An 11,901-nucleotide genomic window follows, 5' to 3' on the forward strand; every position below is an offset into this window, starting at 1 on the left:
TACCATGCCATCCATGTAAAGTCTGTGGCTCTCCATTTAGATCACCAAGGGAGCATGTGGCTGGAACAAGCTCTCTGAACACTAACTGAGCACTCAGACCTGTCAAAAAGCTGGCTACAAATAAACCTCAGTGACTTCCTATGACTTGTCATAGCTGTTGCATGGATATCACTTTACTATAGAACATTTCTCCAGCCAGTCCTGGAGTACGCCCTAACCAATCAGGATTTCAATATATCCGCAATGAATATACATGAGGTAAGGGAAGCTTGCAAATCTCTCTCTTGTGTATTCATTGTGGATATCCTGAAAACTCAGCTGGCTTGGGAGTACTCCAGGTCTGGCTTGAGAAATTGCTGTGGAAGAATTAACCTGGGGGAACCTGACTTCAGTTTGTTACAACCAGGGTATTTAATAAAGGGTTCCACTGGAAAGGCAAAACATTCCATTTTGGATGTCCTTCAAAAATCTATGCAAATTTGAAGAAGATCAGCTATTCATAATGGCAGGAGTAAGGGGGACTATAACATATTCTAAATCAGATTACTACTGATTTTTTATCTGTTTACATTTTCTAAGCAACAGTTGACAGCCAAGATACTTCACAAGTTCAAACTGCTGAGAAACAAAGAGACTGCATCTCTTCCTCAGTTGGAGACCTATCATGACCTGAGTCTGAATGACTCATGCCCCATTTAGAGCTCCCTCCCTGCCCTGGTTTTCTTCTGCATCCTGACTCATGCCACACTTAAAGCTCCCTCCCTGCCCTGGTTTTGTTCTGCATCCTGCACAGCATCTACACCAACAAAAGCATTTAGTAATTGATAAAACTTATGTTGCAAAATAAATATGAATCTTCTTTACTGAATCATGTTAAAAGTCTTCTAGGAAATGCTGAACAGAATCAACTTTATATTCAGGAGTACAAGCTCTCTGGCAGATGTGGGAGACTCCAGCACTTAAGAACCATCAAATGGTCTAGTTTTCAGGATACCGATAATGAAGGTAGATAATGAAGATAGATTTGTAAGCACATTGCCTAAGCAGTACGGAGATCTATCTCTGCATATTCATTAGAGATATCCAGAAACCTGACTGATGACCCCGGAGAACAGTAGTTGTCCACAAGAGCTCTATGAGGTTAAACCAAATCACCCAACATCTGGCTCAAATATCCTTTTCTGCAGCCTGTGAAAAACTGCAGTGGATGGTGGAACCATTTAACATGACTCAGAAATTTGGCGGAGTTGAAGCTCTCGTGCAAGGTATTTTCACCTTTAAAAATTAGATAATTATCTGCTGTAAATTAGAGGAAGCAATCAAGGTATAAATACTCAACTATTCCAAACAGAGTTCAAGGCAGGTTGCAATCACGTACACAAGTTTCTGGACTTACAATCAAAGTTGTATCTGAGGCAACCGAGGGTGAACTCAGGGGTGGCCCACGGCAATCTAAGGGCTGGCATGGCCCCCCCCCCCCCCCCCCGTTCTGGCATTTCCCCCCTTCCTTCTTCAACCTCCTTTCAGGATAGAGCCTATCGACAGCGATTCCTATAGGCTGCCTTGCCACCGGCCTCTTCTCTCTACTGCAGCCCGCCTTTGAGGAAACAGGAAGTTACATCAGAGAGATGGGTCGCAGTAGGGAGAAGAAACAAGGGCCAGCAGCAGGGCAGCCTATGGGAATCGCACCAACGCATTTTAGTAAACAAAAGTAGGTTCAGGGAAGGGGATTGAAGAAGGAAGGGGGGAGAGGCCAAACCGAGGCTGGTGTGGGAAGGTGTGCTGCTCCTTGAAGAGTGCCACCTCGGTTGGTCTAATGGTAGGGCCGCCACTGGGTGAACTGATTTAGCAGAGATCACAGGGAATGGCAGTGGGATTTCAAGCCTGATATCCCTGGTTCCCAGTCTATACTCTAGCACTAGACTATTCCTCCACACTGATGAAGCTTTCCCACTAACATCACATAAGGTTGATCCTACTGAAGGGGGAAAAAAACCCGCTATGCTAAGCAAATACTAACATGCTGTTCATCCAACATGACTCCTAACTGTGAAAATCTAGGTAATGACATTCAACCTTTGTGTAAAACAGGTTTAAAAGCATAAGGAAAGGATAACAATGATATGATTTGATGCATTGTAGGTGGAAGGAATAAATTGTTGCATTCAGCTGAGTACTGTAAATTGTCTCATTCAACTGAAAAAACACCCCGTAACGGTCTTCCGCCTTTCTTTGCAAAGAATGAGTTTGCTGTAGATTTCATATTGACATCAACTGGAAGACCCTGAGGCACTGGAGAAATGTTTGTGCATGTGCCAGCACTGCTGGAGATCAGTTTATTCAACAGCTCATCAGAATCAGCTGTGATGAGTACTACAAAGACAGAAAAATTCATATTTCAGATAGGCTTGCTTTTCTGAAGTAAGCTGTGAAAACTGTAAGGCTGCTTATAGCTATCCTGCATGCTGTTTTAGTTTCTTTAAATTTGTAATTTTTCAATTTGTATTTCTTATCTTTTCATTACTTTTTATTCTTTTTTTAAGGGCTGTGTTTCGATTAAAATTTGTAATCGCGATTAAAGGTATGCTACTTTTTTACCCACTGCAGCTCCTTGTGACTCTGGCCAAATCACTTAACCCTCCATTGCCCAGAGTCACAAGCAGCTACAGTGGGGAAAAAAATAGCATACCTTTAATCATGATTAAAATTTATATCGAAATGCAGCCCTAATTTCAGAAGGTTACAAAACAATGTGCCCAATATTTATTAGAACCTGCATTCTGAGCAACATAAAACTCCCCTCAGTCTGTTGCTTAATGTACAGCAATAAAAGCACTTCCTGACATCTCCATCTGGTAATCAATCAATGAGACTTTTGGGTTTCTTCTAATGGCACTGCAGTATAATTTCCAGCTCAGTTCAGTGATTAAAAAAAAAAATCAAGGGGTCCTTTTACTAAGATAAGCTAACAGATTTAGTGTGTGCTAACAATTATCGCTTGCTAAATAATAAGATGCCCATATGAATATAATGGCCTTCTTTTCATTTAGCGCACACCAGGGGCGTAGCCAGACCGGTGGGAGGGGGGTCCAGAGCCTGAGGTGAGGGGGCACATTTTAGCCCCCCCCTCAATGCCGCCGACCCCCCCCCACCATTGCCAACCCCCCCCCCCCCCGCCGCTGTCACTACCACCACCAACAACTTTGACTCCCCCCTGCCGATGACCCTCTTGACCCCCTCCCGCTGCCAACCCTCCCCCACCGTTGCCTATCTTTACTGGCGGGGGACCCCAACCCCCGGCTGGCGGGGGTTGGGGTCCCCCGCCAGCAAAGGTAGCAGATGGTGGGAGGGGGGGTCGAGAGGGTCGTCAGCAGGGGGGTCCAGGGCCAAATCTATGGGGGCCCAGGCCCCTGTGGCCCCACATAGCTACGCCCCTGGCGCACACTAATCATTAGCATGTGCTAAATCTATTAGCACACCTTAGTAAAAAGACCCCCAGGGCTTTTAAGCATTCAGTTGTTGCCTAATGAAACAAAATTGCAAAGCTCAAGATGTCTACATATAAAGGTCTTCACATAGTCAACTGTACATATATAGCATAAGCTATAAATCACAGTGCAGTCATTCATATGCTTTTATACCATGTCCCAATCTGCTGGGTGAGCACATCAATGCACAATCCGTATTTTTCTTTATTGCTAATAATAAACACTTCACTGATAATTTGCATAATATTGTTTGCTAGGAAAGTGCATGTCCTCAGTCATTATTTAGAGAGAGAGGTACAAACATTATGAAGAAAAATAATAATTCTACAATTATGAATTGAAGAGCACTTTTCCAAAACTCACTCAGTCCAGTTTTTGTTAGTTTTGAGCTATGCGATTAATGTTATACATCAAGGCAAGATTCGTTTACTGTAGCATGGACTGAGTTTTGGCGTGATGAACAACATTAACTGCATAGCTCAAAACTGACAAAAATGGACTGAGTGAGTTTTGGAAAAGTGCTCTTCAATTCTTCAAGTATTTTTCTGTCTCTTATGACATTTATTTTAACAGAATTTGGCCCTACAACAATTTAAACCAAGATCATTTACCATATAGTATATCTCACCTGCCAGTAGACGTGTCTATTCTGACTGAAGTAGAAGGGACCATTTCACAATGGAAAAAGTTCTTCAGCCACCAGCATTTCTCATACGTTTCAGGCAAACCTGTCAAGGAAATTGTTGGTTAGTGCATAAGTCATAATTTATCATCTACTGGAAATGTTTGTTAGGAATGAATGTCAGGCCCCAGGAAATACCGTGATTGGCTCTCTCTCGATCCGACGGGTTCCCTGGATTTAGGCTGCTGCTGGATGAGCTACAGGAGCATACACTAGATTCAGAATTCTGTCGCTCTGGAAGGAAAACATACAGAGCATATAAGAAATAACAGACCCAATTAGTCTGTCAGACTTCATTACGGTGCCATAAACCCCAATGGATCTTGGCTTTCCCTTCACTTCTATGCAATAGGGTGTCTTCTCCTTCTATCCCATGCTCTGAGGTACAAACCATGCACCTTTTTGGTCGCTTCTCTGTACTGCCTCCAGCCTGTCAATATCCTTCCAGAGATGGTGTTCATGATTGGAGATACAAATTTACTTGAGGTCTCACTCAAACCTATGCAGCAGAAGTTTCACCTCATGTTTTCCTATTAGTTATTCCTGTTCCTATATCAGAGCCTCCCAAACCTGTCATAGAAACCCCCACAGCCAGTCAGGTTATCAGGATATCCACAACGAGCAGGCATGAGAGAAATTGGCATGTGATGGATTTCTAGTATATGCAGATTTATCTCATGAATATTCATTATGGGTATCCTTAAATGTTGACTGGCTCTTGGGTTCCTCGGACTGACTTGTAAAGCTTTGTGCTGTGTGACCTTTTATCTCTCTTGTCCTGGACCTGGCTACCACTTTCTCACCCAGTACTACCTTAATATCATTAGATATGCATTAGACAAGAGAAATACCTTGAACTGATCACAATAGTATCTCCCCTTCCCTCTTTGTATTTTTCTTCCTTGGATTTATGCGCCCGAAATCCATGATCCTTCACTTTTGCTCTGAATCTTAGTTACCAGTTAACCACTGCTTATAACGTCATCAATCACATTTCATACTAATACCCCTTGGGGTCAAATTGCCTTGCTATGTTAACTTTCATGACACTACTATGAACCCACACTGTCCTTTCCTATCCCTTAGTTCATGCCTGTAGATTGCTATATTGACCTACAAATAACCTGAAGTCTCTAGGTCAAACTTAGAGCTGCAGGATTGACTTTTGTGTTTCTCGGAAAGGCTATAATCATTATGGCGATTTCTGTAATAGAAACTTTTGAAAACAGTTTTGGAAAAAAAAACAAAGACAAAAACACAGTTTCGGGTGGGAAACACGATGAACTTACTTCTGTAGTACTGATTTTTGGCCAGAAGGCAGCCAGCTGATGGTACAGATGCCATAATTCCTCCCAGAGAAGCCCTCACAATAGCACAAGCTCAAACAGCACAGCTGCACCTGGAAGAATGAATAAAGACGAAAAATAATTACAAACGGAAAACTGACAGTGTTGCAGCAAAAAGACCCAAGCAGACAACAACAGCAGCGACAAAACCTCATAATCCACTATGGATGGAAAATCCACTGGCTATATTTAACTACCACTGAGTGCTGTAGCAGTGCTAAGCACCAGTGCTTTAAAAACAAATGTATAATGCAGCCGAAAAAAATTCTGGCTTACCTTTACTCCCTATAGCAGTGCTGAAGTTTTCAGAGAGCCACTTCTATCGAGTTGTTCCTTTGCTGCGATAACGTTTCTTTTCTGGCCACTAGCTAGAATGAACAACTTTGACCAAAACAAACCAAAGAGGCGTGTCCTCCTCCTGTGCACTGGGTAGGTTTGGCTGCATGACTGGATTTATATACAGGCTCTGAGCCCTACCCAGAGCTTTCTGCTCTGAAATTCTAGCAGAATCGGGAAGAAGGCCAGAATGGGAGGAGCCAGTGGCCAGTTGCATCCAGTTCTCCAGAAATCTGGGACCACATCTTTCTCTGGAGTTTACAAAGAAAAGGGCAACGTTCCAAATGTAAGATCTGCGAGAGAAGGGCTGCAGAAATGCAAAGTGTTTTCACTCCGCACTGCACTGCACTTTGACGTGAACGCTCTGAAAAACCGTTTAAATCGTGGCACTCTCTATAATAGAAATACTCCTGTTGAAGAAGCTGATCTGCATGTCCTGTGCCTTCCCAGCCACTGACAACTACGTCATTCCAGAGTCGGTGTTTACTACAAATGATGAAAATCTGACTTTGCCTTTGCAACTGAAGACGGGTTTGGAAATCAGACAGTAACCTGAGGCGGACTATATTTACAGAACCTGTTCTTTCCACTCGTTTCCAGTCAAAGCCTTAGTATTATTACTTAGAATAATAAAAATGCGATGGGAATTTACTCACCAAGGTTTGTAAATTAGACTGATGAGCCAAGAAATTTGCAGTTGGATTAGAATGTCATGTACCACAATCAATGTTCTTTAATAGCCAATCTATAAAGGGCGCCTAAATTTAGGAGCCAGTTGTGTGCACTGAATTACAAGCTAGGTTTACTATACATGTGAATAATATCACAAGTTGGCATTTATGTGTGTATGTGCTGGCACCGAAAAAAAGCACTATTCTATATGCTGCACTTAAAGTTAGACACAGTTTATATAATAGTGCTTATGCCCGGGAACTGTACCTAACTTTAGACGTGGCCATTTGCACCAGATGAAATGTGGTGCAAATCTACATGCCTGCATTTCCATGTATCCCTGTTATTCTATAACATGCATAAATTTTAGGAATGCCCTTGTTCCACCCATGACCCTTCCGTTTCTGTGCCCTCCTTTTCCAAGTGATGTGTAAATTTAGGTGCCGATCCCGTGCCTAAATTTACATGCATAAAGTTCAAGTAAATTTAATTAGTGCCAATAATTGTTTAAAAAGTCAATTATTGGCACTAATTAGCTTGTTATTTAATTAAATTGCACGCACAAATTGGGCAAATGCCCAAATCTGCATGCACAATTTTTGGCAACTTTTACAGAATTAGGGGGTTGTTTACTAAAGCTTAGCTTGAGCAATATGCAGCCATACGAGCCGACTCTGGGGGTGCTGTGGATGCTTGAGCACCCCTAATATTTAGAAAATTCCTTGTATGTGTCTGGGGAAGAGTTATTTCCACTGGGCTTAGCACCCCCATTAATTTTGAAAAGTTGGCTCCTATGTCTGCAGCAGGGCCCATAGGAATAAAATGGGCCCTGCTACATATAACTCCGAGCTAAGCTTTAGTAAACAGGGGGGTTTAGTGTAGCTGCTGAGACTCAAGAGAGCCTTGCGAGCTTTACTATTACCCATGGCCAAAATACCTCAAGCTCACAGAACACCTCTGAGCTCAGAGACATTTAAACTAACCTCGTCTCCAAAGTTCTATACTAAGGAAAGGAATGGGAAACTAAAAGGATTTTGAGACCCAATAACCAGACAGATGGTAAGTATAAGTTGCTTTGTTTATTTAAACCCTATTTGGGTAGTAGTAGTAGTAGTATAGAAAATGTATTCAAGTTAACAAAATTGGTTCTTTTGTTGCATAAGTTGACATTCAAACATTTCTTCTGGTGGAACAATTTAACTAACAATGTAAATCTCATTAACAGGCACAGCAATACTGTTCAGAAACAACATGACACATCAGATAAGTATTGACCAAGTTGTCTCACTTCCCTTTTTTTACTCTATAACCATAACCAGATATGGGGGTGACATTTAGAAATGATGTACAAATCAGAATTGAGATGTCCAGGTTGAGGTGTCTCAAGTTCTGCTAGTATTTTAGAACAGTATCTGCCAACACAGATCCTATTCTAAAGTACATCAAGAACAAATGCTTATGCACTTGTTATGTGTAGCAGGAGCATCCATGATAGATTCTTAAGGGGGGAGGGGAAATTCTATAAATGGTGCCAAAAATTAGTTGCCAATAAAATTTGGCACTCTGTTTTATAAAGGGTGCTATGGGATGAGTGCTCTTTGTTGAATAGCACTGAGCTAGGGCTCTTCAGCTTGAAGAAAAGGCAGCTGAGGGGGAGATATGATAGAGGTCTATAAAATAATGAGTAGAGTTGAACGGGTAGATGTGAAGCGTCTGTTTACGCTTTCCAAAAATACTAGGACTAGGGGACATGCGATGAAGCTACAATGTAGTACATTTAAAATGAATCGGAGAAACATTTTCTTCACTCAACATGTAATTAAACTCTAGAATTTGTTGCCAGAGAATGTGGTAAAGGTGGTTAGCTTAGTGGAGTTTAAAAAAGGTTTGGACGGCTTCCTAAAGGAAAAGTCCATAGACCGTTATTAAATGGACTTGGGGAAAATCCACTATTTCTGGGATAAGCAGTATAAAATGTTTTGTACTTTTTTGAGATCTTGCCAGGTATTTGTGACCTGGATTGGCCACTGTTGGAAACAGGATGCTGGGCTTGATGGACCTTTGGTCTTTCCCAGTATGGCGATACTTATGTACTTATAAGCACTGAAATCCGCACTCAACTTTGAGCATGAGGACTTATGCCAGCTGAAACCTGGTGTAGGTTGTGGTGTTCGAGTTAGACATGGATTCCTTCTATTCTGTGACACCTCACGCACCTTATGTGAACACCTCTGACCCACCCATGCCCCTTCCCCTCCCCAATCAAGTTTAGGCGCTCACTATTACAGAATAGCAGGCAGCTAGATCAGTGCCCAGATCATAATTAGTGCCAATGATATGCTTGTTAACTCCAATAATTAAATTATTAGAGCCCATTAACTGATTATTTTAGGCACTTATCTGGGATCTGCCCAGTTTTGGATGACCTTTATAGAGTCTGGGGGTAAATGTCTAAAATATCAAGAGGCACAACACAGCAACAGAAATGCATATGCGATTTATTGTTTACTAGTAAAAGAGGCCCGTTTCAGATCAAATGAAACGGGCGTTAGCAAGGTGTTCGTCGCCAACACCCCCCTCCCTCCCTCCCTGGCCAACCCCTTCGTTATTCTTCCATTGCTCCGCCCCCAACATCATGACGTGAGGGCGGGGCCCGGAGCGATTTCCCCCCTGCCTCCCTCCCTGCCAATCCCTTCGTTGTTCTGCCATGCTCCGCCCCCTAGAGGGCGGGGCCCAGAGCGACTTTGGTGGCTTCACCACCACAAACCTTCGAACCTTTTTGAAGGAAGTCAGGGCTTGGCTTCACTGACGTCAGTGTCCTCAGAACGTTGAGGGTGAGTTTTATTATAGTAGATGGTACTTTTTATACCATCTTCTCATAGTGCACATCAAAGTGGTTTACAAAAATTATTAAAAAAAAAAAAAAGTGACCTGAGATCAAGGAAAAGGAAAGGAACAACATAATCCAATAGGACAGAAAGTAAACAGGTTCAAAGAAGAGCAACCAAAATGATAAAGGGGATGGAACTTCTCTCATAACGGGAAAGGCTAAAGAGGTTAGGGCCCTTCAGCTTGGAAAAGAGACGGATGAGGGAGGGGATATGATTGAGGTCTACAAAATCCTGAGTGGTATAGGATGAGTAGAAGTAAATCCATTTTTTACTCGTTCCAAAGGGAAGACTAGGGGACACTCAAGGAAGTTACGTGGAAATACTTTAAAAACAAATAGGAGGAATATTTCTCTCAACGAATAGTTAAGCTCTGGAACTGTTTATCAGAGGATGTAGTAATAGCCATTAGCATATCTGGGTTAAAAAAAGGGTTGGATAAGTTTCTGGAGGAAAAAGTTCATAGTCTGTTATTGAGACAGACATGGGGAAGCTACTGCTTGCTCTGGGATTGGTAGCATGGAATGTTGCCACTGTTTGGTTTTCTGCCAGGTACTTGTGACCTGGATTGGCCATTGTTGGAAACAAGATACTGGCTAGGTGGACCGTTGGTCTGACCCAGTATGGCTATTCTTATGCTGTTAAGCAGTTAGTATATGTCTTAAGAATTGATTCTTTGTGATCTGTTTTATGTTTTCCAGGTGCAAACACCCAGAACCAGCCCCCCCCCCCCCCCCAAAAGGTAGGTTGTACTAAATTCCAAAGTCCTTTCTTTCTATATGTGGTGATGCAGACTTAGCTTTGCTTTGGTCTCTCTCTGTGCTTCTTTTCTTCACCTTGCTTGACCATTGGAGCTCAATTCTTTTCTTCTAGCTTTAGCTTCACACTCAGGGGCAACCCAAGACAATCTGCCGCCTGAGGCAAGGAATAAGCTGCCGTCCCAGCTCCTCTACCTCTACCACCCCCCAACACTCTTCCTTCCTCAACCTCTTTTCCTGAAATTACCTTTTCTTTTCCGTCCATTTTCTCAAGCATGCTCGCCGGAGACAGCATAGCTTGGCTGCGCAGCACTGAGACAGGTAGCAGGAAATTGCGACTTTCCCTGGAGACTTTGGACTGGCACTGGAGCCACCACAGGAGATAGCACTAGCCACCAATGCCTAAGGGGAAGCCTGGAAAACCCCCAAAACCCCTCTGGACCCCAGGTAAAAATTATTTTTAATCCACTGGTTACATCAAGAGAATGGCACATAACAGTAAATTGGCTGTATCAGTTGACATGGGTGTATCATGAGTGTTCCGCCTAGCAATACACACCGTATAGAATAGTATCAGGTGAGCACATTGCAAGGTGCATTTATTCATTCCAGTTCATACCTGCAATTAGCTTGGCATACGCTGTCACACCAGAGTTTCAGCACATGAAAGTAACTTGCATTACCACTCTGTAATGGTATAATATGGTATTTCTTCATAGTATTGATTTCTACACAGATTATGCTTTGAGAAAAGGACATTTTGCTGGCATTTTTCTAGTTGTTGTTATACAGTCAGATATGAGCATTTACACCAGCCATTGAGTTAGCGTGATGGATTGCATGTAAAGTTAAGCACGTAAATACGACTTACACTAATATTCTATAATGACAGTTGTACGCACAACTGCCATTATAGAATTTGTGCTTAGCCTGCTTCATCCCAGCACCTAAGTGTTGGCGATCTACAGCGAAATACCCCCTTAGTTCATGAATTAACATGCAGTATCTGTTGGCACAGCGCTGTGTCGCTGAATATTCCCTTTGAGCACCAGGCATTGAGCAGTTAGTGCTGCGTGCTCCATGGGTGGAGTCTGGGAGGCGCTAGCAGTTATGCTGGCACAGGCAATATTCAGTGCCAGTAACTTCATAGCTAACTGGGCAGTTTGGAGCAGTTCCTGTCTCTGTGTGTGATAGAGTAATTCAAAATGGTGGAATATTATTTTCTTCTTTCCTGTGAAATGTTTAGTAAGGTTTAGTAATGTTTGAAAGCGCAACACCACTCCGTGAAAAACTCCACTGGCTCCCTGTCAAAGAACTCCACTGGCTCCCTATCAAAGAACGAATAAGCTTCAAAGTCCATACACTGATCCACAAGATCCTCCACAGAGAATCTTCAAGTTACATGACCAATCTGATCGACCTTCCAGCCAGGAACGGGTCCAAATCTTCTCGAACATATCTTAATCTTCACCTTCCTAATTGCAAAGGTCTCAAATACAAAACCTGCTACGCATCCAACTTCTCTGTCATAGGTAGCCAACTCTGGAACGCCATACCAAGATACATCCAAACAACCAATGAACACCTACCCTTCCGAAAGCTGCTGAAAACTTACCTCTTCAAGCAAGCCTATCCAAACAACCCAACTTAATTTACGAACCTAATCCACACCACTAACACCATCTATACCTTAATCCTTCTCCCCACATCTCTTCCTCTTGTCCTACTCTA

At 42.5% G+C, this 11,901-nt stretch overlaps 1 protein-coding gene and 1 long non-coding RNA gene across 2 annotated transcripts; one reads left to right on the forward strand and one right to left on the reverse strand.

The window, feature by feature from the left end:
• Positions 1-553: 553 nt before the first annotated feature.
• On the reverse strand, positions 554-5,939 carry PPDPFL (pancreatic progenitor cell differentiation and proliferation factor like). The gene is made up of 5 exons (XM_030214265.1): positions 5,793-5,939; positions 5,460-5,569; positions 4,309-4,404; positions 4,117-4,216; positions 554-2,373 (listed from the first exon to the last, which is right to left on the reverse strand). The coding sequence occupies exons 2-5, from the start codon at positions 5,512-5,514 to the stop codon at positions 2,358-2,360; spliced, it is 267 nt and encodes an 88-aa protein (XP_030070125.1). The 5' UTR covers positions 5,515-5,569; positions 5,793-5,939; the 3' UTR covers positions 554-2,357.
• Positions 5,940-6,066: 127 nt separating this feature from the next.
• Positions 6,067-10,144, forward strand: LOC115477415. The gene is made up of 2 exons (XR_003943327.1): positions 6,067-6,512; positions 10,114-10,144. It is a non-coding gene; the product is annotated as an uncharacterized LOC115477415 (long non-coding RNA).
• Positions 10,145-11,901: the final 1,757 nt, after the last annotated feature.

The sequence above is a fragment of the Microcaecilia unicolor genome, chromosome 1, assembly GCF_901765095.1.
Source record: "Microcaecilia unicolor chromosome 1, aMicUni1.1, whole genome shotgun sequence".
Lineage (NCBI taxonomy): Eukaryota > Metazoa > Chordata > Amphibia > Gymnophiona > Siphonopidae > Microcaecilia > Microcaecilia unicolor.